The sequence below is a fragment of the Vipera berus genome, assembly GCF_964194415.1.
Source record: "Vipera berus genome assembly, chromosome: 12".
NCBI classification, from domain to species: Eukaryota; Metazoa; Chordata; class Lepidosauria; order Squamata; family Viperidae; genus Vipera; species Vipera berus.
Genome location: NC_138215.1, coordinates 3,231,476 through 3,257,093, shown reverse-complemented (window position 1 = coordinate 3,257,093; position 25,618 = coordinate 3,231,476). Strand labels below are relative to the sequence as shown.

The 25,618-nt window shown below is 50.2% G+C and overlaps 1 protein-coding gene across 7 annotated transcripts in view; it reads left to right on the top strand.

The window, feature by feature from the left end:
* The first annotated feature begins 3,741 nt into the window (after positions 1 to 3,741).
* Positions 3,742 to 25,618, top strand: part of ANPEP (alanyl aminopeptidase, membrane) — a 38,601-nt gene continuing 16,724 nt past the window's right edge. The window contains exons 1-6 of one of the 7 annotated variants that reach the window (XM_081337421.1): positions 3,844 to 3,915; positions 19,792 to 19,893; positions 22,781 to 23,641; positions 24,118 to 24,260; positions 25,184 to 25,323; positions 25,431 to 25,557. In XM_081337421.1, the coding sequence (XP_081193547.1) occupies positions 22,998 to 23,641; positions 24,118 to 24,260; positions 25,184 to 25,323; positions 25,431 to 25,557 (1,054 nt within the window). In that variant the 5' untranslated portion in view covers positions 3,844 to 3,915; positions 19,792 to 19,893; positions 22,781 to 22,997. Of the gene's footprint in view, positions 3,916 to 4,832; positions 5,007 to 5,623; positions 5,877 to 18,952; positions 18,971 to 19,791; positions 19,894 to 22,780; positions 23,642 to 24,117; positions 24,261 to 25,183; positions 25,324 to 25,430; positions 25,558 to 25,618 lie in introns of those variants that run through there. The other 6 variants (XM_081337420.1, XM_081337422.1, XM_081337423.1 and 3 more) reach the window with 6 other exon arrangements.

Sequence of the window (25,618 nt, the reverse complement as noted above, 5' to 3'; positions counted from 1 at the left end):
AGGGTCCCTGACTTTGGGCCACACAACAGGTGGGGCTTCCGCCAGTTCCACCATGTTAAGGGGTGCTGCAGCCCCGGACGGCTCCCCTTCGTCAGCCACTGGAACAGCCCCCTGCGTCCCCTCTGCCATATCTGTACCCGACCAACAAGCCGGAGCAGCACTCGACAGCAGGGAAACAAAGAGAAACGCAATGCTGACTTACTGTTAAGCCGTCCTCGACGAGAACACAGACGAGCAGCTGTGGAATGGTTAACAAAGATGGCACGTTTATTCATGAATCCCAAAACAAGTACAAAGTCAGCGTTGGAAGCCACGAGCTCCCAACACATGTTTTATAGCCGTAACACACCGGCCCCACCCCTTCCCATACAAGCCAGCATCCGGCTATGCACCTATAAACAGTCCCCCCTTTCCCTGGCACCAACGCGTGCACCGCACTCATGAGGCCCTGTGAACCACCCTCCGTGAAATGTGTACCGTAACCCCCCCAACCTCCTATAGCCCTGACCCAGGTGTGTACACAGACGCACTCACAATGGGCAAACATCCCTCCCCGATCGATTGACCTCCCCCTCACCCCCGTCTAGCCTCAACGAGCCGGTCTGTAAACCCCACTGGCTCACTGGCTTTCAGCTCCAATATGCCCGGAGGCGTCACTGGAGCACAGCCAGACGCCTCCCCCAACGCACAGGCAACAGTGTCAGCAGGTCTAGTTTGCTGATAGTTGACATAGCATCTTAGGATCTGTTTCAGCATTGCATTTGTACCTTCAGCCAATCCATTTGTGCTTGGATGAAAAGCTGAGAAGAGTCCCTGGGTTGATTCAATTAGTTTTACGAACTCCCTTCAGAACGCTGCGGTAAATTGAACCCCCCTGTCCGATAATCCTTTTTTGGGCTCCATGGAGCTGGTAGATATGCTTCAAAAATAGCATGGCAAGTTTTTGGCAGAAGGGAGTTCTGAACAGGCGATGAAGTGAGCCTGTTTTGAAAAAAGGTCAATAACAGTCCAAATTACTGTATTCCCACTGGTTTCTGGAAGCTCTACAGTAAAAACCACTGCTATTTTTTCCCAAGGTTGGGATGGATCCGCTTTGTTGTTAGCTGCGAAGTTGTGTCCGACCCATCCACTACTTCTTGTAATAGTCCAGGTGGTTTTCCAGGTCATTTTTTCATGGCAGCACAAGTCACACAACTCTTTACATAACTTTCCATATCCTTTTTCATTCCTGGCCACCAAAATTGCCATCTCACCAAATGGAGTCTTCAGAAATCCAAAGTGCCCAGCTTGCTTTGCATTATGGCTCTGCTGAAGGGCTTGAATTCTGAGAGTCCTGGGAAGGTATAACTTAGATCCTTGGTACTTGGCAGCCCAGTGGTCCTGCTGGCCATACCTGAAGCAATTGATGGGAGCCCTGACAGTCCCAACAGGCATCTCTCCTGGCTTCACCTTGGCTTCTGTTCAGTGGTGCTGGGTCTCTTGCAATGGGCCAACTCAATATCCAGGGTCATGGCCATACGGTACCATCCACGGAGATGGTCGGCAATCCCTTGGTTGGTGCATGCCTGGAATAAGTCACGGTCCAGCCCCTCTTTGAAACAGTGGATCAGCGATCATTCTGGCCACTGTCGGATTCTACCAGCAACTTTTCAGAATTCCCGGACATATTCTTTAGCTGGGCAACTCCACTGCTTCAGGCTGTGGATCTCTATTTCAGCCTGCAGGGCATGGAATTCATCTTCAGATCTGGCTCTCAAATGATCCATGAATAGATTTGTGTCCCACAGTTCTGGTGCTTGCTCATCATAGAGGCTGGTCACCCACTCGGCCACTTCTCCCTCTAGGTTGGCCGCCACCGTGTTCACCATCACAGAGTTGTCAGTGTATGGGAGGAGGAGCGTAGTGATCTAGGTGAGCTCACACCTGGTTCAGGAAAAAGGGTAATTTCATTGGGTCCCCATCAAATGTGGGTTTGATGGGAGGTGGGTCTACAGGCTGCGGTGCCTAGTATGTGGGGTGGAAGACAGGCTGCTGATACTGGGGTTGCGGCTGAGCCACTCTTCGAAATCCTCCCTGTGGAGCCCCGGGGCTTGTGGCCTGCTGGTCCTGTACGGGACTTCACCTGGGTGCCAGCCTCGATGTTGAGGCTAATCTGGGTCATGACGATGCTGCACAGGCCATAGCAGTTGGACTTGGGCTTCGACGAGGGGGCAGCAGCAATGGCAACACCCTAGCATCCCCTCCAGCTGAAATCATATATCATGTGAGCAGGATCACTTCCTTGACATCAAGCTAATCAAACTACTCCCTCAATCTTTTGACCAAGTGGCCATGGAGTGCCATCAAGTACTTCCATTCCCCGGACTTGTCCCATCCTGCCGGCCTCTTCACCTTCCATTTCGGCACAGGTGACAGTGGAGTATGGGATGAAATCAATGAAAACTCACCTTCAGCCACCTTAGGACTGCTCCTGTGCTGGGGGGGGGCTGCCTTTGCCTGACAGTCCCCGAGGGTCAGAGTTCCTTCCTGCAACACCAACTTCTCAGACTGGGTCACACGGGTTTTTGCCCAAACCCATGCTACCAGCACTCCTCACCTGAACAGCAGCCTGCCTTCCAGCAACTGGAGCCATGCTCAGGTTTGCAGCCAACTCTTCCACTGCAGTTTGTCTTCTGGGGTTTTGGCTACTCCTGTCAGTTTGGTGTCATCTGCAAATTTGATGAGTTCCCCTTCAATTCCCTCATCTAAGTTGTTTATTAAGATATTGAAGAGTACTGGGCCTAAAACGGAACCTTGTAGTAATCCACTGCTTACTTCTCTCCATGTGGATGTAGTGCCATCGAGGACTACTCGTTGAGTATGGTTTGCTAGCCAGCTACAGATCCATCTGGTGGTGATGTTGTCTATTCCACCTTTTTCTAGCTTGCCAAGGAGTAGGTTGTGGTCTACCTTATCAAATGCCCTAAATTGGATACTTTACAACAACAGGATTTTAAGTTTACTGTATGTGATGAGTTATACCAGCTAGAAAAGAAAGCAAAACATGAAAATGACCCAACTACGAAGATCTTCCTGGTATCCTTTGTTTAACTTGGATTATGGCCTGTAGCGTCTATATTTAGAAGCATTGTTTACATTTGTGGGTCATTCTTAATTATGTTTCATTGTGTAGCTTTTGCTGGATCTTTTAGGAAGGTGGGTGCCAGGTTACCCACCAATATGATCTGGGATTTGCTATCCAGTAATATTTATATTGCCATTCAGATGCTTTCTTTGCAGATAAAGTATCTGAAAAACATTGCTGTAAGCTGTATATTAATGTGGAATTTCAACTTGGCATTTTAACTGATTTGAAAGTCATAAATGTGTTCTGAAATTCTGCTTGTTGTGGGAAAAAGAAGAAGTGCTATACAATAAAATTGTGGTCCAGATGGCTCATGGTTCTTTAGGAGGTATTTCTTCAATGTCATCACTAGTTCCTCTGCTGAGGACATTCACAGGCAGGCCAGTTGCCTGGCTGGAAGGCCTCGTGCTGGAGAAGGAGCCCAGAAGGAGAAGTGCTCCAGAGGACCCAATGGCCCCCAGCCAGGCCAGTTCCCATGATGGGGAAATCCAGGAGTACCCCAGGAGGTGCATCTCGAGAGGGTGGCAGGAAGGAGGGAGGGGTGGGGAGGAGATTTAGCAATAGGCCACTTCATGTTTCCTTGATTATCATTCTTTTCCTAAAGCTACAACACAGCGCCCAAACCAGTTGAGCCAGCCTAGGGCTGCACCTGCAAGACACTCCTTGCCAGGAGCATTTGGGACCGAAGGACGGAGGGAAGACAGCTGGGGCGGTCTCCTCCATCAGGCAAGTCCACCTGGCCCTCTGACTGAGGTCTGTGGAGTCATTTTCCAGTAGCCCTGAAGGCTCAGGTGGGAATGTGGCTGTCAGACCTTCTGTCCTGAAAATGTACTATTGGGGGGAGCAGGATGGAGTGGGGGGGCTCCAGAGGGAAGTGCAGTCAAGCTTAACAGCTGCTGGGTGAGACCTTTGCAAACTGCCGCAGTGCTGAGCTCCTGGCACGTCACCAAGGGTGGGCGGCGGGGGGGAATGCTTGCTCTCTGCTTAGGATGTGTTCTCTGAATGCGCCGTTAGCGGGCGAAGGCACAGGAGCACAGCTGGCTCTAGCAGCCAGTTTTGCAGAATGAAGGTGCCACTTTCTGCAAGGTGGATTAGGAGGTAGCTGCTCGCAGTCCGTTTACTCCGAGGGAAGAGTGCCGAGCCCCCTCTGGAGAGCCTATAAAAGAATCCGGCAGCACAGCAATTATCAGCGTTGCTGGGCAACTGACTCTTCCCATCAGCCCCTCACCTTGAGGACACAGCAGGGTGGCCTTTGCCCATCTGCTCCCAGGGGACAGCCAGTGCCAGGCAGGCAAACGGCAGTGCCAACTCAGAGGGGGAGGAAGCGGGGAACTAATAGCCTTTACCAGCCTCGGCTGGCCTCCTGTTCCACCTGAAGGCACTTAGAGGCAGGGTAGCCTCTCTCCAGCATGCGCAGCCACTTCTCAAGACAAGCTCCCCAGAACTCCCATGAACAGAACAGCCCGTTGGGGTGTTTGTGTGTGTGGGGGGGAGGCTGTCTTCTGGGTGCAACTCTGGCAATGTGTTTGGATTCCAGGCTCTTGCTTTTTGTGCTCCAGTGGTCTTCAATGAGGGGGTTATGTGGACCATCATCTTGGCTGGGAAGATCTTCCAGGGTTGGGCCCTTGAACCTCTAGGAATCTCTTCCTTGGCAGGCAGAGGTCTGGTCCCTCTTTGGGCAGCCTTGGTTCCAGATGCTGCTCTCCTTGTGTCCTGAAGGCTGGGGCTGGGCGGGCCCTTCACCTGTGGCTCAGAAGCTCTGCTCAGCCTAGGTGGGGAACCTCCAAATCACCGGCACTTCCTCTGCCTTTGGCTAGAAAAACTGCAATCCTTGGGAGCTGCCAAAGCTTAAGAAACAACCCAAAGGGAGAACGTAAATTGTGTAAGCAAATAGATGAAGTGTGAACATCTGGGGGAAGAGGAAACCTGGCTTTGTGCTCCCACCCTGCCTGCTTTTAAAACAGGCGCTGCTCTGCCACCCCACGGGCAACCTCTTGCTGCTTGCAAGGGCTGCCTTCCCACATGGAGGGCCGTGGGGTCCAGTTCAGAGGCAGGGTTTGCCTCTGCACAAAAGTCCCAGGGGAAGGAGGCTCTCTAGATCACTTTGGATCCAGATTCAGGCCCCGCCTGGTGACCTTTGCTGGCACTCCGGGGGGAGACTGCTCCCCCGTGTTCGTGTCTTTGGTCTGATGCTCCTCATGAGCCCCATTTTGAGGTGTCTCGGAGAAGGTGAGGTAGCCCACCCACCCCTGCCGCTAAAGGGGGTGGTGTGGGGATCTCGAGCTGGTACTCGCAACAGATGAAGGGCTGGATGGGCAGAGTAACTCGGATCCAATCCTATCCAATCCTATCCAGCCCGAGTCGCTCTTTGCGACGATCCAGACGGGGACCGAGGCCTTTTCCGCGCGGCCCGTCGGGGGAGAAACCCGGGCCGCCCTTTTTTCCCCGCGGCCCTGGCAGGCAGCCGGCTGGTCTTCCTCCTCAGGGCGGCGGGGCGTCCGCAGATGCTTTCCAGATGTGGCGGCCTGGCCGCTGACGGGGAGGCGGGCCCAGTCTGGGTCTGCGGCGTCCGGCCGGGCCGGAGTCCCCGCCAGAGGCCAGCCCGCCCCGCGAGGTGACGCAGCAGCCAGGCACGGCTCGGGCCCCCCTCATTCCGAGCCCCCCGCCGGCAGCTCGAGGGACGCCCAGGCCCCGTCCCGAGGGCGAGCGGCTCCGGGCCCGCGTCGGCGCAGGCTGGCCATGGGGCAAGCAGGTGAGTCGGCGCGCGCGGCCGGCCCAGGCAGGGACGGAGGGGCCGCGAGGGCGCGGAAGGGATCGCCCGTCCCCGTCGGGCAAGCGGCGCCTCCCGGCTCGCCGCCGCCTCGCTTCGCCCCTCCGGTGGGTGCGGCCCAGGGCCGGGGGCTGCCCTCCGCCACGGGCCGCGGTGGGCGGGGCCCGCCTCCCCCACCTCGCGAGCGGGGCTGAGGAGGAGGAGGAGGCGGCGGAGGGCAAGACGCCGCGACGCTCGGCCGGGGAGCTCCGGGGCGGCTTTTCCCGCTGAGTTGGGCTGGCGCGGCTGCTGCGGGCAAAAGGAGGCGACTCTGCCCCAAATGCGATTAGGAGGCCGAGGAAGCGTCTGCCTCAGCCCGCGGTTCCCCTCCCGCTCTCTTTCTTTCTTTCTTTCTTTCTTTCTTTCTTTCTTTCTTTCTTTCTTTCTTTCTTTCTTTCTTTCTTTCTTTCTTTCTTTCTTTCTTTCTTTCTTTCTTTCTTTCTTTCTTCTTTCTTTCTGAAAATTTATATTGCCGCCTACTCGCTCAAGGCGGCTTACAGGAAACAGTGTTGCCTCATTCAGATCCAACTCTTTCTCAGGGGCCGCTGCGCCAACTTTCAGCCTCTTTCCCCGCTACACGTCTCTCTGTGTGTGAGTGTGTGAATGTGTGTTGTAGGAGCTGAATCTCCCTGCCCCACCCTGTCCAACTCCGACCCGAGCCTTCAGGGCTTTGGGGAGCGCTGGGCGCTGTGCCCCCCCCCCCGACCACTCGGGCCCCGAGGCTGCTGGGCGTCCTCTCTGATCAGGGAAGGAATGAATAAGAAGCTGGAAATTTTGCCCTCCGGGTAAGCTTTGAAATCCTGGTGGACCGGTTGGAGCCTCTGGCCAGGCCTTGTCAGGCAGCGGTGTTGCCAAACACAGCAGCCCCCCAGAATCGCAGGGCGAGGCCCCTGCACAGGCAAGGTGGCTGCTGCCTACAAGAGGCCAGGGTGTGAGCGGGGCAGCCCTGCATCGGGCGCAGTTCTTGAAAGGGAGAAGTCAGCATTTCTTTCTGCCCATTGCCCCACAGCAGTGGGGTGGGGGCAGAAGCAGAGATAGCGTGCGCTGCCTCTCTCGGCCCCTCTACACTTTGTTAGTTCATTAACCAACCTCCTTATCATCACAATGTGTTCCTTTCACAATCTCATCTAATCACTTTCACCGAACTGATAATGCCCTGATTATGCCCTGCCCGTGGCTAATTTCTACTCTGCTTGTGCCAACAGCATTTCATAAACACCGCTTGGAAAGATACTTTGCTCAGGAGCCCACCGAAGCCATGAAAATGCCGTCATAAAAGAAGCCATAAAAATAAAAAGATTTTCTGAAGGAAATTGGCTCAGCAAGGGGGGAGGGGTAGTGATGAACATACCTGGCTAGAAACTGGGACCCAGTAAATCATGAAGCCAAGCAGTTGACCTTGGGCCAGCCACTCTTTCTCCGCCCTATGAAGCAATCAATGACAAGTCACTTCTGAAAAACTCCCAAGAAAGACTAGGCAGTTTCTGAGAATCGGACATGATTGAGCAGAAGATAAAAATAGGCACTTAGAAGGAGCTTTTAACAAGAGCCTGCTTGACGTTGTGCTTAGGCAACAGGCTAGAAACTGGGAGAGTTAAGTTCTAGTTCTCGAGCAGTGGTGGGATTCAAATAGGTGAGCAACCGGTTCTGTGTGTGGATGCCGCTTCCAGAAGTCCGTTCTGGGCCTGGGCAACAAAACATTAGCTACCAGTCTGGCTGAAGTGGTGCGAACCAGCTGAATCCTGCCACTGGTCTCGAGGCACAGAGCCAGCTGGTGAACCTGGGCCAGTCACGCTCTCCCAGCCCTGGGAAGCAGGCAATGGAAAGCCAAAAAACTTGCCAAGAAAGTGCAGGGACTGGTTCAGGTGGCCAGCTGACTCAAAGATACACAGGGAAAAGGAAGAAAGAAAGAGAAAGAAAAGAAAGAGAAAGAAAGAAAGAAAAAGAAAGAAAGAAAGAAAAGAGAAAGAAAGAAAGAAAGAAAGAAAGAAAGAAAGAAAGAAAGAAAAGAAAAGAAAAGAAAGAAAAGAACCACCCAGAGCAGAGCAGGGGTAGGCAACCTTGGCTCTTTTATGACTTGTGGACTTCAACTCCCAGAATTCCTGAGCCAGTCCACGAGTCATAAAAGAGCCGAGGTTGCCTACCCCTGACCCAGAGAGAGGCTCAAAAGGTCTTCTCAGGAGCTTCGGATCTCTGCAAGTGGCTCTCGCCAATGCCGGGCTCCAGCCCAGGAGGCTGCCAAGGGCACCAGCCTGATCTTTGGCTTCCTGACTTGGGCCCAGCACAAGTGGAGCAGCTGTTTCCAGACCGAGGGTCAGGACTCATTCTCTAGTATAGAAGGCCTGCCTCTGAGGGCAACGTTTCTGCTGCTGCCTGAAAAAGCGTCCACTTCTCTGGCTTCAAGCTTTGCTTCGGCTCTTTCTGCCCCTCCTCCCCGCCTGCCCCCCACCTCTCTGGCAAGCTGTTAACCAAGCCCCTGGCTGGGATTAGCCTTTAAGACAGGCAAGGGGTCCCTAGTGGTCTGCGGGCTGCATCGGGGCTTCTCTGAAAAGGCTGCCTGGGGGGGGTGTCTGCTGGGCGGGAAATTGCCAGGAGGAACTGGGCGGCCCTTTGAAGCTCTGGATCAGAAGAGGAAGCAACGTGGTTCCCCTTCCTCTGAGTAACCCGCCCTGGGAGGCAGAGGAAGATGCAGCCAGGGGAAAACAAACAAAACAGCTGTTTGGCCCTTCCAGCAGCACAAGCTTTTCCAGTTGTTTGCTGCATGAACGGATAGCTCATTTCAAACTGATAGAAACATTAATGCTGGGAAGGAAAGAGAACATGAAAAACAAATACAGCACCCATCTCATTTTTCCCAGTACTGCTACTTATTAGAATAACAGTGTAAGAGAGTTGGAAGGGAACTTGGAGGTCTTCTAGTCCAACCCCTTGCTAGAGAAGGAGCCTCATACCATCTCAGACAAATCATCGTCCAATTTTACTTCTTTCCTTCCTGGGTCGTATGGTATTATAAATAGTTTTGCTCTGGCAAGACGTGGAAAGGCATATTTGAGTCTCTGCCTGCCACACAAAGGTCGGCTTTCCCCATGGCTGAGATCATATTTCATAGTTTCAGCTGTCACTTTGCGGATTAAAGTTGCCCAAAGATAGCCAGGGTGTTTGCTTGCCTTGCTCAATGTATTCTGTGTGCCAGGAAGAGCAGCCAAGTGGGCGCTGGGGGGGCATTTCTGAAAGCGGGTTCTTTGCGGGTGGCGGAGGGCGAGGATCCCCAGTTGGGTGTTGCTGAATGGCTGAGCCTGACTGCGACCTGGAGGAGCTACTCGCAAGGAAAGGCCGTTAGCATTTGGCTGCTTTTCCTGCCCAGGAGCAGTTTCCCCGGTCAGAAAGCAAAAGGACGCCATGGTTCTATATCCAAGGTCCAAGGAGGGGCGAAAGGGCAACTCCTTAGCTAGCCTGTACCTGCCCCCTTGGCGTCACTCGCGATTTCTCAGCGGAGCCGATTCAGGGACGGGACTGGCCACAGCCACAGGAGATGAGCTGGGATTCCTCGGAGCTCAGGATGCACCTCCTGGCTTCCTCTTCTGAGGAGGTTCAAGTCAGAAAGAGCTTTCCGGTTGATTGCTTCAGCCACACTTGCCTCTGCAAGCACTGAAAGAGTTTTGGAAGCGCTTAGTGTGTTTCTGGCTTTCTGTCTGAAGGCAGCCCACCAGCTTCTGGCTCTTTGTTCTCAAGGGCTCTTTCCCTCCAGCCTCTGGGGTTCCCCGCCTTTGATTCAAGAACTCGAAGAGCCACGGGGCCCTCTTCTGCAGCAGAAGACCCGGTTCCAGACCACTCTCGGTGCCTTAGCCCAAGGGCCTCTTCCCCGCAGATTCCTCCAGAGAGGGGAAAATAGGACTTCCTCTTCCGGGCCGTTTTTCTGTCTTCTCCACCCCAAGACAAGAAAAGCACCGATGTATTGGCGACCTTTGTCTGGCTCTTCATAAGGACTTCAGTCTGTGTAAGGGCTGCCAGACCTGCCATCCGACCGGACATCCTCCCCGCCCTGGCTTTCACACGGACTGCCTCCTGCCACTCAAGAGGGGATCATTTCACTCTTTCTCCCAGTCCGTCAGAAGGATGTAGGAGTGTTCAACCTTGGCAACTCGTTGACTTCAGTTCCCAGAAGTCCCCAGGCGGCATGGCTGGTTGCTGAGTCCTGGGAGTTGAAGTCCACATATCTTTGCCAGGTTGGACACATGTGATGTACACGATCTAGCTTCCTTTAGGTTCTCGGAGCCGAGGGATGCAGAGGTTGCATTACACTCCCTCCCGTGAATGGGTAGCTTGCTGTTTTTAAACGTGCAGGCAGACCTCCAGGAGACAGACGTAGCCCGGGTCTCAGCGTTTCTCTTTTCTAAGCAAACACATTTCCCCCCAAGGGTTCTTTTCACCCCTGCTTTGCAAACGAAGGCTCCCTCCCTAAAATCCAGTGGTTTTCTTATATTTTTTACCAGACTGGAGCAATAACAGGAAAAGGACATCAGATGCAATCATTCTGAAACATTTTCATTTTGGAAATCTTGAAATGATTTTAAATGGGAAGAATATTACTGGGATGGGCAAGTAGGAGAAGGAAAAGAAATACCCATATTTTGGTATACTTTAGTTATGCTGTAAATTCCTACACAATTCTTTTGTAGATTTTAAATAACTGGAGTCTCAGTATATTTCAACCATCCACTCTCTTCTTCCTTGGTTCATAGTTTATGAAGTGGGGCGGTTGGTCTGAGCTTCAAAACCTTGTTGGCCGATCGGCCTTTTCGGCAGCCTCCCTTTTCTGCTTAAACATCTCGGAGGTTTCAGCTTACAAGTTGCTTATCAAGTTTTTCTTTTCTTTTTTAAAAAAATTATGAACCAGTCAGACTAAGACAGTCGTTGGAACTCATGTTCATCGGGGGTGTTTGCTAAAATGGAATTTGGGCAGAGAAGAAAAAGATTTCATATTCAGAGTGGATTAATGGAAGCGTGATTAAGCAACAGGAACCTCGGCAGCAGCTATTCCTTGAGTCGTTCCTTCCTCACACTTTATGAGATAGATTCATAAGCAGGTGCAATTAATAAGTCTGTGGATTGTTTTATTGTTTAGATTTCATCTGCCTTTAATTACATCTCACCTCCCGAAGAATTCCTGCCTTGGATTACCGCAGGCAGGAGTTCTGGCCTTTCCCCCTCAACAACCCTGTGGATACGCACTGAGAACTCCCCAGGGTGTGCATTTGTATGTGTGATCTAGAAGGAGTTGCAACCAGTTCTGGGGCTTTGGGACCAGGTGGAGCTTTCCAGTTCAGGCTATTAAAAACTCTTGCTCTCTTGCCTAAGCTCCTCTGCTTGTTTGGATAGTCTCTTGAGAAGGAAAGCAATCAGTGGTACATCAGAGCTGCTCTGATCTAAAAGTAATCCCAATGACAGTACTATTATTATTACTACTACTATTGTTACTGAGAATAAGAATGAAGAACTGGGCATGTTAACAGGCAGTGTAGAACCCCGGTTGCCTCAAATATTTCGGTTTGGTTAGATCAGGGGAAGGCAAACTTAGCTCTTTTATGACTCGTGGACTTCAACTCCCAGAATTCCTGAGCCAGCTATGCTGACTCAGGAATTCTGGGAGTTGAAGTCCACGAGTCATAAAAGAGCGGAGGTTGCCTACCCCTGTCCTAGGGTCTCTGCTTGATCAGCTGGAAGCAGGTGTGCTGGTCCTCGCCATCAGTGGTTATTTGGAGGCGATCTTTCCCTTTTCACAGATAAGCATCTGTTCACCTTCAGACTTCTGGACACGCTTCCTCCTTTGGAATTCCCCAGGCAGCTCCTCTTTGCTCCACCTGTTTACGTGTTCTGGAGGCGGAAGTTAGAGAAAAGAGCCAAAAATGGCAGAAAAGCTTTTGCTAAACGAAACGATGCAAGGTTCTTCATCTAGGAAAAGGAAATCACATGCTCAGAAGAAGCCCCGCATGGCAATGGCACAGGTGGTCCTTATGTCTAATGACTTATTTAGTGACTGTTTGAAATTATGACGGAGCCCCCTCCAACTTCCTTCTCATCGGGTCACGCAACTGCATTTCGGGCACTTGGCAATTGGTTCATTTTTATGGCAGGTTGCACCATTCCGTGGTCACATGACTGTGATTTATGACTCCCCCCCAGTTTTACACTGATACATGACAAAAAAAAACATCCATGAGAATGACTTGCTTTATAGCTATAACATTCACTTAATGACTGCTGAAAAATCAGGTTGGTGATGTGGGTGCTTCTGACTTATAACGGTCATGGTTTCTGGGAAATTCTGGGCTCCATTACAGTCTTAAGTCGAGTACTACATGGACTGTACTTGTGAAAAAATTCTTGGAATAGGAAGTAATTACAAACTGAATTCGGGTCTCCTTGCAACGTGGCTGCAAAAACAGGCAAACGCAACCTTAGTCTGTTTTCAATAGATTTATTTCTGTGTTGGATTCCTATACTGCCAAGCTGCATGTTGCATGCTTCTTTGCAATAGCAATATAGAAGAATATACACTAATCAATAAAACATCATCCATAATACCAAAGCATTTGGCAAAAACCAATTTCACGTTGGCATGTGTTGGGCTTCCCATGGGCGGGTGGCAAGGTGGCACAGAGAGCTTGGCTTTTGCTGCTTTCTGGAATGATGTTGGTCTGTGCCATGCCACTTTGCTGGATGATACTGGAGGCCATGGTGAGAGTGTGGGCCATAGCAAGGATCAAAGCTCTCAGGGTGCTGAACATAGAGGGATACTGGTGGAGATAAACCCCAGGCAGGAGGGGTCCTACTGGGATGCCTCCAGGTTGGGCTGACCTGCCCCCTTGGAGGTCTTCTATTTAGTCCAACCCACTACACAAGCAGAAGACTCTATACCTTTGTCAGTTGGCGGACCAGAGGAAAAGGAAGGGGGAAGTATTTTACATGCATGTGTGCGCACAGGGCCATGAACGTGCACGTGCTGCAAATGGTTTTTGCATGGTGCAGGGCCTTGTTTCTGCGCCCTTGGCATGGCGGTGGCCGTTTTTGCGCTTCGCAGCACAGCGGCGTCCCGTTTTTGTGCTTTGCAGTGCAGCAGTGCCCTGTTTTTGCACCCTGCAGTGCGGTGGCATCCCGTTTTCATGCCCTGAAGTGTGGCAGCGTCCCTTTTTTGCACCCTGAAGCACGGCAGTGGCCCATTTTTACACCCCGTTTTTGCGCCCTGTGGCTGTGGTACTAGCGCAAGTGGGGGTATGCAGGCACAAGCGTGTGCACTGGCCAGCCTTTCCTGTGGCCCAGTGGCCAGTAGGCTACAGCCCACTACTAGGCTGTAGCCCAGAGGTTAGGGACCTCTGCTCTATACTATCTGGACAAATAGCTATCCAGTCAACTGGTTAATTGTTCTCACTGTCAGGAATTTTCTCCCTAGTTCAAGGTTGCTTCTCCTTGATCAGGCTCCATCCACTGCTTCTTGTCCTGCCTTCTGGTGCTACCTCAATCCATGCTTCTCATGAATTCTTTACCCTTCCTGCATATGAAATCTATTGGATGAATTCTATGCTGCCTCAATTATATAAGTGGCTCTAGGCAAATTAGAGTATATTAGAACAATAGAAACAAGTTTTTTAAAAAAGAACAACTAATTAATATATTGTGCTATGTCAGAGAAAGAAATACAAAAAAGAGTGTGGAGTTACAGAGCAATTATGCCACGGGGCTTGTTGACAAATCTACATTTTAAGGTCTTTCCTGAATGAAACTGCTCCAGGGCCATGGAGACTCCAGCCGCGCCTCTCCCGCAAGGCAGCTGCAGCCACCAGAATTCATAGCTCCGAGTCCAAAAGCGATGTAGTTTTAAGGATGGAATGTGCGCTTGCAAGATTGAAAAGGCAGGGCGACATAACTGGAGAGGGGCAATCCTCCATGTGAATGGGTCGGAGCCAGAAGAAGCTTTAAAGGTGATTAGCACCCGAAAGCTTACTAGCAGCCAGTGCAGCTTGAGCAGTAATGTTACTCGGTGAACCAAGGATTGCCCAGAACTGCTGGTGCCATCTGTAACTTCTGAATGGTCTTCAAAACTTGTCTCTGTAGAGTGCATTGCAATAGGCCAACCATGAATAGCTTGAGTAGGACCTCCCAAACTGAGGAAGTAGGTCATTAGTGCACAATCTGGCCACAGATGCCATCTGCTCTTCAGTCAAGACTTTGGCATGAGCCCCAAATTACTTGTCTCTTCCATCTGGGGAAGTACAGTTCCATCAAGAAGAATAGCTGAAAGGTCTCCAGCAATGGAGGGCCAAAGAATCCACAGCCACTCAAGTGTTCTTCAGCCTGAGCTTGTGCTATCCCATCCAGAGGTCACAGCATCCACGCCCCAAGGCACAAGTTCAACAGCACATATGCAACTGGGCGGCCTCTGCACGTTGATGATACTTGATCCCATGCCAGTGAATAACCTCATCCAGGAACCTCATGTAGATGTTGCAGAGGATAGCTTTGCTCTCATTTTCCAAATCTCTGCCTGTGTAAACATGTTGATGGTGATTAACTTGAATCAACCTGTTGTTTGTGATTAGTGCAGCGTCTTGTGTCAACTTAGCTGAATGAAAATAGGCCAAACAGGTTGTTGTGCTACTGAGGCAAGTTTTCATGCTTCTGACATGGCTTCTTTGGTGAGCTCCCAAGCATAACATCCCTGCCACTGCCACCCAAACCAGCTCTTACCCACCACCATAGAGGCAGCTGCACCTGACCAAGGAGGAAACTAGGATGCAGACCTGGTCTTCTTAGAGGAGTGGCACAACTGGGCCAAACTGAAGACCAGGAAGTTTAGAACAAAGAACAGATTTGTTAAGATTCCATGTCATGCCAGCAATTTTGGAAACTATTGTCGTAATTCCAGCCTCCCTTTTTTAGGGAACTTATTCAGAAAAAGATGTAGCTTCCACAACTGAGTTATCAAAAAGGGGGAAAGGAAATAGAACAGAGAACAGAGAATAACAAGGATGGAAGGGACCTTGAAGGTCTTCTCGTCCAGCCTTTGCTTGAGTAGGAGACCTTATACCATTCTGGACAAATGGCTGTCCAACCTCGTCTTGAAAACCCCTAGCGATGGAGCACCCACAATTTCTGAAATCACGCCATCCCACTGGTTAGTTTTTCTCACTGACAGGAAATTTCTCTTTAATTCTAGGTTAGATCTCTCTTTGATTGTACTTGGATAAGCAGCAAAATATTCCAAACCAAGAAAGAAAAGTCCAGCTGTGGCGACTCAGCTTCCAGATCTCCCTCTGATAATCTTCCACCTGCTGCTTTTTGTCCTGCCCTCGGGGGCTTTGGAGTTCAAGCCCCTCTTCTCTGCGAGAGCCCCCCAAGGACTGGAAAACCGCTATCATACCACCCCCAATCCCTCTCTTCCTTAGACTGGACAAGCCCACTTCTCCCAGCTGTTTGTTGTTTTAGCCTCCAGACCCTTTATTGTCTTTTTGGCTCTTCACTGCACTCTTTCCAGGGTCTCAAGACCTTTTTTGCATCATGGTGACCAGATCTGGATGCAGTAGTGTCACTTTTTGTGATCTTGTTGCAGAGTTTCTCTCTCAGTTGATGTCAGAGTAGTTAAAGTCCCCCATTACTACTGTAGTGTGCTTCCTGCACACCTTAGCTAAATGATGAGCAAAACGTTCATCTTTCTGCTTGGTTGGGTTGCTTGTAGTGCACACCTATGGCAAGGTCATTTCCCCCCCTTTTGTTTTAATCCAAACGCATTCAAGAAGGCTTTCATCCTTGGGTTTTGTTTTGGGGGTGGGGTTTTTTTGCATTTCTGTAGAGGTGTTATTTCTTACCTATCACGCAACTCCACTTCCTCTTTTCTTAGGTCTGTTTGTTTTGAATAGTTTAAATCTCTGTAGCTGTAGTTCCAGTCATGGGTTTCATCCCACCCAGTTTGGTCATAGCAACAATATTGTACCTGCCCTCACCTACTAGGCCTTGAAGTTCACCCTGTTTGTTCCTCATACGTCAAGTATTTAGGCATCTGCGTCATTTTTGAGTGGCTCTAAGTGTGCTTCCTGTTTCTTCTGTTTTGTATCTGAGATCCCCTTCTTTCTTACACTTTGTTCGCTGCCTTGGGTTTATGTTTGGGATTAAGTCCTAAAACCTCCAATTTTAATTTAAAGCCCTTCGGCTAAGCCAAGCCATTCATTTTCTAGAAACGTTCTTCGTGGTTCTTATGAAGCATAGAAACCCTTCCATTGCCTCACAGATCACGCATGTGTGCCATTGTGAGATCGAGTGTCGTTGAATATCCCGGCCCTGGCGGGAACTTTCAATCCACCTCCGCTGGTTCAAAAATTACCTCTGTAATGTTTTACAGACACCCCCCTCCCTCAAACAAAGTGTTTGGATATGTAAATCCTGTCCAAGGTTTAGACTCGATATTTAAAATGTATTTGATTGGCTTCAGCAGAAGTCATTTGTTGAAATGGAAATGCTTCTTACTTCATCTGCAGCTCTGTCCGTGATTTGACTGGAATGACACAACAGAGGGAGGAAAACCAGCCTGGGATTCCAGGTCAGGTTGACCCGGAACTCACAGAAGTGACTGCAAAGAAACTTTACTTTCACAACCTTCTCCAAAATTCAAGAGCACCGAGCTATAGAGACATGGTAGGAGGAGAACCATGTTTGTCTCTGCTGGGAAAAATCAGGAGTGTGGGAACTGCTTCTCTGACTAGCAAATTGTATTAAAAGGCGTCCCTTCGTGGGCCTTGTTCCAGCCCTGTGGAGCAGCTGGCCATCAATCTCAGTTGGGGAATGCTGGCGGGGAGCCGGTTTTAGGAGGGGCTCCGCTGTGGAGTCCTTGTTGCTCTGAGGGCTTGCAGACCTTTCCTTCCCCAACAGGGTGGGAGGGAGTGTGGGGTTTGCTCCCTGTTTCTGCGGGGTCTCTCTGAGTCCTGGCGATCAGAGGCACAAGCCTTCTTAGGGATGTCCCCCCCCCCTTTTCAAACAGCATTCCCAGCCACCCCCGACTGCTTTTCCTTCCTGTTCACATTCTGAAGCACCATTAGGGACTTGCCTCTCCCAAGCACTGGGAGCAGACCTTTGTGTGTGCTGTAAGCGCTGCTGCTGTTTGTTTGATCCTTTGGCACAAAGTATATTGCAATTTCATTTTTGCTTTCTCTGTATTGGGTTTTTTTGTGGTTTTCATGTACTGCTTTTAATCCTCTTATTGGAAAGGGTTTGTAAGCCACCCTGAATTTCCACAATGAGAGGGGCATATAAATCTTAGTAAATTCACACCAAGGAAGCCACTTTAATATAGTGGAAAAGGCATTAGGCTAGAAAACTGGAGATTGTAAGTTCTAGTCCTGCCTTGGGCATGAAGCAGCTGGGTGGCGTTGGGCGAGCTCCTCTCTCTTCCCGCCCTGGAAGGAGGAGTCCAGGACCAACCCCTTCTGAAAACCTTTCCTTGCAGTCGCAAGGAGTCAAGACTGATTCAAAGGCCCCCCCGGCCCCCGAAACCAAGACAACACCCCATAACACACTATACGCACATGCTGCTGTTGAAGTAGCATTTTCATCCGTATTCTGACACCGTCCCAGGACAACCGCAGACATTTAATCTCCATGCAGTTCACCACCAAAGGGCTTCAGAGGTGCTCTGTGGCTTTTCAGGTGGATGAAGAGGTGACCCTCCCCTCCAGGTCAGTCCCATTGGCCACCTCTCTGCTGATGCCTCCCCAAAACATTGTAACACCCAGCCTCAGATTCCTAGAATCATAGGGTTGCAAAGGAGCTTGGAGGTCTTCCATCCAGCCCCTTGCCTTGGGCAAAGAGCTGCCAAGTCTTTTCTTGAAAACCTCCCACGGCACCAGGAGGCAGGCTCTCCATTACTTTGTAGCTCTGAAAGGAAATTTCTCCGTAGTTCAAGTTTGGCTCTCCCTCTGTGAAGCTTCCACCTCTTGGTTTTTGACTCACCTCTATGGGGCACATACCCACACCTTCTTCTTGGGAGGCTGCCCTCCTGTCTCCCCTTAGCCTTCTTTCCCTTAGGCTAAACAGACCGTGTTGCTGTAACTTCTATTCATAGGAGTCACCTTCCAAGCGCCTGACCATCTTTGTTGCTCTTCTATGCACTCATCATCTTTTTTGTATCATGATGACCAGAACTGGACACAATATTCCAAATGTGGCCTCACTAGTGCTGTACAGAGTGATACTATCACTTCCTGTGATCTTGATGCTATCCCTCTTCTGTTGATCCAGCCTAGGACTGTTTTGGCTTTTTTGGCAGCTGCAGCACACGGCTGGCTCGTATTTAAGCAGCTGTCCATTAGGACTTCCTCTCGCAGTTACTGCTGTTGAGCCAGGTACCACCTATTCTCTACCTGCGCATTGGATTTTTCTTGCCTAAGTGTAAAACCTTAGTTTTCTCACCACTGAACTGCATCTTGTTGGATAGGGTCCAATGCCCAAGTCTGTCAAGATCCTTCTAAATCTTGAGCCTGTGTTAGCAATTTCCCCCAGCTTGGTGTCGTCTGCAAATTTGATGAGTTCTCCTTCTACCATTTCATCTAAATAGTTTGTGAAGATGTTGAAGAGTCCTGGGCCCAAGACAGAACCTTGAGGTACCCCAGTGCATGCTTCCCTCCATGTACTGTAGATGTAGTTCTATTAAGCACTATATGGTGAGTGCAGTTGGTTTACTGCAGTAGTGTCTATCCCACACACTATCCCAAGAAGTAGGCTGTGGTCTACTTTGTCAAATGCCTTACTGAAGTCTAAGTAAACTATATCCACGGCATTTCCCTGATCTACTAAATTAGTCACTTTATCAAAGAAGCCAAAGAGGTGTGTTTGACATGACCTGTTTTTAACACATCCATGCTGACATCTAGTAATCCCCCTTGTTGATGTCTAGATGCTCAGAAGGCCACTGCTTGATTGTCTTTTCCAGGATTTGCACAGGTATTGATGTCAAGCTGATTGGACCATTGTTTCTTGAAACTTGAATCGATGTAAGTTTGAAACAGTATAGTAAAATGCAGTAATGAAATAACAGTAAAATGACTCAGAAGTCAAAATACAGTGAAATGAGGTAATAAGGTTCACTCAGATGGTTAGGTTCAAGTGGTAATAAATCTTCAAAGGCGAAGATGTTCTAGTCAGCTGGGATCTCTGAAAAGATGTATTGCAGAGAATGCAGTCCAGTGGAGAAGAAAACCAGGAGGGATCTGAAGAAGTCAGTGTGGTTAAACAAGCAGCTTTAGTAGTCTGGCAACGAGAATGTCTGTGGAAAGGAACCGAGATTCCAGAATGTACTTGCTGTCAGTGGAAGAAAACTCTCAGAAATGAAGTGAGAGATCACAATGCCAAAACACATCAAGACATCAATGTCAACAAAAGGGCTGGTGGACTCCCAACTTCTTTCAGTAGGAGAAATCTGAGCAGATGAGGGGGAAAAAAAAGCAGAGGAACTCTCCGATTTTGCTTCTGTCTTTGCATCCAAAGGAATGGGTGGTTTCAGCGATGCAGACTGCAAACGAACCCAAACAGGAGAGGGGTGAAGGAACTTTCAGCTAATTGGAAGACCCACCTTGAAAAGCTGCCAAGACCTCTGCCAGTGATCATTTGGGGGGGGGGTTGGTCTGGAGAACTGGGGAGAAGCCACAGAACTGGAGGTTCCTGGTGATTTCTCACCAGGGAAAGAGGTGATTGCTGCTAATAAAACAGACATTTAATAAGCATCTCAAAGCAGTGCTGAGTGCCAAGAGTCAGCATGATTTTGTAAAAAAAAACCAGGACAGGTGAATCAAATTTTATTTTTGTTTTTTGACAGGTTCACTGGTGGACAAGAGGAATGCTTTGATTATAATATACCTTTGACAAGTTCCACAGACATTCTCATTGCCAGACTATTAAAGTGTGGCACTACAGTAAGGTGGGTCTACAACTGGTTGGTTAACCACATTCAGAGAGTGATATTAAGTTGGAAAGTGGTAACTTGTAAGTTTTCATGGGGATTTCTCTTGGGTCAGCACATATTACGCAGCATTTTTAGTAATGACCTAAATAATGGACTTCATGGGCTGCTTACTGGATTTGTGGATGAAGTAACATCTGAGTTGGTTGCAGTCTAATCAGGACCAGTTGAAAGACTGAGTTTAGAGAAAAAAGACGTATTTTAATAGGGAAAAGTCTAAGTTTATTCTATTTAGGGAGGAAAAGATGTAGAAATTGATGGGAGATGAATGACTTGGAAGCACCAAATTGAAGCAGGACTTGTAGTTATTGACCACAAGCTGAGCATCAGCCTCTCAGGCAGCTGATATGGAGACCTGAGAATATGTCTGTGAAGACTGGCTGGGTGGAACCAGGCATGTTCAGGGAAGACCTGATGGTTTTTCACAGCCACAGAAACTAGGACAGAAAAAAGCGAGCATATATTGCAGGTGTCCATATTTCATTTTATGGTGAAAAAACTTTCTATAACAAGATCTGCACAAGTGGAACAGTCTGCCCACGGAGGCAGTGAGCAGCCTTCTCCAGAGTTGCTCTGCAGCCACCTCCTGCGGACGCTGGAGTTGGTTCTCCAGGTCAGTGGGCGAAGGTTGGGCTTGTGTTCTTTCCAGTTCTAGACTTCTGTGATGGTCTGATTCAGTCCCTGAGCCTCAGCCTGCCAGCGTAACAGTTTTGGTGCCTCATTGGCCAAGCTCTCCTCTGCCTCAGAGAAGACTGTGAGAGAAGAGCTTTGGAACGGATAGAGCTGACTCGTTTGGGTTGGGGATGAGTTGGAGACAAGGTCATGAGGACATACCCCCGTAACCTTAATCATGGGTGCTCCATCACTGGAGATTTTTAAGAAGAGACTGGACAGTCACTTGTCTGAAGTGGTATAGGTTCTCCTGCTTGAGCAGGGGGCTGGACTAGAAGACCTCCAAGGTCCCTTCCAGCTCTATTCAATTCTATTCTACCCCGCAAAACAGCAAGTGCCAGGGCATGTTTGTGCCACCATTAGGAGGATGTGAGAACAGCCCACAGTGAAATGGTACAACAAGCTGAAACAGGTATTAACAGTGGTGGGATTCACTGTTTCTCTGTGTGGATGCTACTTCCGGAAGTCCATTCTGGGCCTGGGCAACAAAAAATTAGCTACCGGTTCTGCCGAAGTGGTGCAAACCGGCTGAATCCCACCACTGGGATGACAGGACCAGTGCTCCACCCTGCTTTGAGCTGCTTGGCTATCTTTTTAAAGGTTATTCAACGTAGATTGGCTTGGAGTCATGTTTTTTGAAGGACCATCTTTTCCCACCTATTATAGCAGAGAGGCAAAGTATGCTAGGGTCTCCTCTTGTAAGGAGGTCCATCTGGTGGGGACCCAAAAGAGGGGCCTTCTCCGTGGTGGCTCCCTCTTTTGAAACATCATCCCTGTGGAGATAAAGTTGGCCTCCACCTTGACTCTCTTTCGAAAGGCCTTGAAGGCCTGGTTTTGCCAAAGGGCCTGGGGACCAGGGTGATGCAGAGGCCATAAAGTGGCTTGTTTGATTGTTATTGCTGGGAAGGGGAGTTACTGGCTTTTGTTTTGGGGCTTTTGTTTCTATAAGCCACCTGGAAAGATTGTGAGTGAATTGAGCAGCCATATAAATGCTCTAAATAAATAGATTATGACAGAATAGGGAGCGTTGCTAGAGGCACAGACAGTCCTACGCTCAGAGGCCACCAGTTTCTGCGTCTGTGCTATGATGGGCTGGTATTTTCCTGAAGCTGAAGGCCTGCAGCTCAGCCCGGTTTTCTTATCACGCTCCGCATCCTTTGGCAATGGCTGCAGCCAGAGACAATCTTGGCAGCGGTAATCAGCTGGCAAGGAGGGTGGCGGGCACCTCAACTCAGCAGGGGGAAAGGCCCGCGGAGAAGGTGAATGCAGCCGCTGGAAGTCATTTGCCTGATGGTAAACAATGGAACAATCCGGCTTGCAGAAGACTTCCTTCCTTGAACCCAGACCCAGGCACTGTCTGGCCCAGACAGAACCGAGTCATGCTTTCCAGCCTCCAGCCCCCACCGGATTTGGCATACTTGTGTATGTCTGTGTATGAGCAGGTGGGAAATCTCATGATTAAAGGGTGGAGCAGAAAATTCTAATCGTTTCTGAGTTTACAACTGAGATGTTAGCTCTAGGACAATGTTTTTTAAATATTCCGCTCGCAAGACCCCTTCTCACTTAAAATTAAGGAAGGTCCCAAAAGAGCTTTTGTTTGTATGGATTATATTTATTGATATTTACCATATAAAAAAGGATGCGTTCATAGAATATTTATTTATTTATTGAACCTGTGGCCTGCAGACTCCTGGGGGGCCGTGATGTCATCACAGCAGGTCTGCGAAGGCTTGAAGGAATATAATGATTTAAATTTTGAGTTAGGTTTTGGGGGCCTGGGGCCGTGGTCCATGGCCACAAAAGGTATTAAAGGGTGGTGAAGAAAAGTTTGAGAACCACTGTAGCTATTAACATAAATTAACAATATTTTCAAGAAAAAACCCTATAGTTTTTAAACAAATGAAATAATAATGAAAAGGTGACGAAAGGGTCGTGGAGGACTCGCAGAGGCTGGCCTGGAAAATCCGGATCCGCCTTGTACACCCAGTAGTGGGTCAGGCAAACCCAGGCTGGTTCTCCAACCTCAGGTCTGCCCTGCACTGGCAGGGCCAGCAGCTCCTCTGAATCCCAGGCCTGCCCCTCCTCAGTGGGCCTGAGCCGAGGGCCGAGGAAGGGGGGAGGCAGCTCTCTTGCCCTGACAGTCCTTTGAAACTGGGATTGACTTTCTCTGCAGGAGCCACATCAAGGCGCATCCAGTTCTCCATTAACTCCCTCACAAGATAAGAGAAGATGGCCAGAGAGCAGAAGTGACCTTCGCCCAGCATTCCTGGCTTAATAATTGACATGTTTCACCACGCTAAGAAGTCCCCAGAGGCAACACATCTATAAAGGACCTGCGGTGTCTTAGCGATCCCTTTGCGTGCGAGCCCCACTCTGGCCTCTCCTCAGCCATGGCCAAAGGATTCTTCATCAGCAAGTCTTTGGGGGTCGTAGGCATTGTTCTTGGCCTGGGGGCCGTGGCCACCATCATTGCCCTCTCGGTTGTCTACTCCCAGGAGAAGCAGCGGGCAGACGAGCTCGCCAACCAGGCTCCAAGCAGCACCATCGTGGCTGGCACCCCCAGCACTACCATAGCTGGCACTGCCCAAGCTACCACGACCAGCGGCACCATCCAAGCTACCACAGTCAAGCCTTTGGAGCCTTGGGACCACATGCGGTTGCCCAAAACTTTGATGCCTACCTTTTACACCATATCTCTGCAGCCATTTCTGAGCCCAGATCTCTACATTTTCAAAGGGAACAGCACAGTGGAGTTTCAGTGCAAGCAGCCTACGGACCTCATACTCATACACAGCAAAAAGCTGAATTATACAATCCAGGGGCCATTCCTTGTGTCCCTGACAGGAACCAAAGTCGTCGCACCTGCCATCCATAGTACTTGGCTAGAGGATAAGACAGAGTACTTGGTGGTGAAACTCAAAGAGAACCTCCAGCAGAATGAGAACTATCAGCTGCATGCCAGCTTCACTGGGGAACTGGCAGATGATCTGGCTGGCTTCTACCGCAGTGAATATACAGAAGAAGCGGCACACAAGTATGTGGAAGGGACAGAGTTGTGGGGTGGTGGTGCTATGGGAACAGAAAGAGGGCCCACAGAGGTCTGTTCCAACTGCTGCGGTTTCCAGGGCTTAGGCTGGGAGTGGGACTGGAGGCCAAGCTGCGTTTTCCTAGGAAGCTGATGCCCTTTGAGCAGATCCATCACAAACTGTGTCGGTCCCCTGCTTGTGTCTCAGGAAATATTATTTCTGAGAAAGAGTAATGAGAACTTAGAACTTGTTGGTGGAGCCCTCTTGGCTGCTCCATGTGAAGCAGCGAGGCCTCTTAAATGCCACCATGCCTCTGCCTGTCCCCCACCTGGGCTGGGAAGCCTTTGCTCCCTGAATGGGCCTTTTCCTGTGGTTGTATACGTGCCCCCTTAAGAGCATCCAGACCGAGCAGAAAGAACAGAGCCGGTTAATAGAAGGATTCCTGGGCATCTTGACTGATGAGATGGTGTCTGTCTTTCTCCAGGGTGTTGGCTACAACCCAGATGCAGGCTGCTGATGCCCGCAAAGCTTTTCCTTGCTTTGATGAGCCAGCCATGAAGGCCATCTTCTCCATCACGCTGATTCACTTGCCTACATATAAGGCACTCTCCAACATGCCTATTAAGAGTAAGTGCCTAATTGGGGTGGGTGGGCAGAAGAAAGGGCTGCCCCTGGGCAGTCGGGAAGACTTACGGTGCTCTCGCTCGTGGCTCTCACCGGGGCTCGTCTCTGCAAAACCTCCCTCTAGGTGGAAACCGGGGGCTAAGCCGAAGCCAAGGGGGGCAGGAGCGGGCTGGGGAGAAGGTGCTGGGTGACGGACTCAGCAGGACAAGTGTGCTTTTGGGGTGTGTCTGAGTGCGTGAAAAGAAGATTCCTTGGTCACTAGAAAAGGGCAGAGAGACTCTTAAGGCCAGGCGTTAGCAGTGGTTGGGTGGCGGCACAATCTGCTGTTGCCCTGGAAGGTGCCAGGGGGCACCTAGGGCTGAGATGTCTGGCTGGAGATGCGCCCACCCACTTGTGCTCCCCAAGGCAAAAGCAAGTGGGAAAAGGGGGGGGGATCTGAGAGCGGGGAGGATGCACTCGTATTCATGATGACTTGTCACTTTAAAGAGGCAAGCTGCCCCCTGACGGCCATGGGTGAGAGTGACCACAACACACCCTCAACCTTTCAAGGCTTCCTTGGCTCAAAGGTGCCATTGTAGAAAGTCTCTGGGGCAAAGGCAGGAAGGTGAGGTTTTTGCTGCATTGAGTGGTGGGGAGAGACCCCACTCTGCCTTCAAAGGGGAGGATTGCTCTGCTTTTACACAGGGCATGTAGATGCCACCCGCTGAGCCCCAAAGAGCGGCATCTGGCTAACCAGGCCTGTGAGCGGACAAGTGGGTGAAAACGGGGTCAGGGGCCCTCCTCCCAAAAGGATGACCGGGCCAAGGGCGCCCTTCTTTGGGAACTTGTGCTTGGGGAGACAGAACCCTTTCCTCCTGGGGAGGAGGGTCAGGCAAGGGGGCCTTTCTGCCGAGCTCACCCCTTCTCCTCTCTGGCTCTTCTTCCAGAAGCTGAGGAGGTAAAAATGTCGGACGGATCGACCTGGGTGCAGACTGAATTTCATCCCACCCTCAAGATGTCCACCTACTTGCTTGGTTTTATTGTCAGCGAGTTTGAGAATGTGTCTACTATCGAGAATAACACCCTGGTAGGCCTGCTCTAGCCGGGGACCCGCGGCCCACAACGGGCGCATCCTTCAGGTTGCTCTGCCCTGGAACAGGGACCTTCCCTGAGTGTCCTTGGGTCCTTTTTCAGATCCAGATCTGGGGCCGCCCCACGGCGATCAGAGAGGGCCAGGGAAACTACGCACTCAATGTCACGTGGCCCATTCTCAGCTTTTTTGAGCAGCAATACAATGTACCTTATCCTCTGACGAGATTAGGTAGGTGAGGGCTGAGACACAGGTGGAAGTCTTGGCACTGGGCTGAGGGCCGGGAGACCAG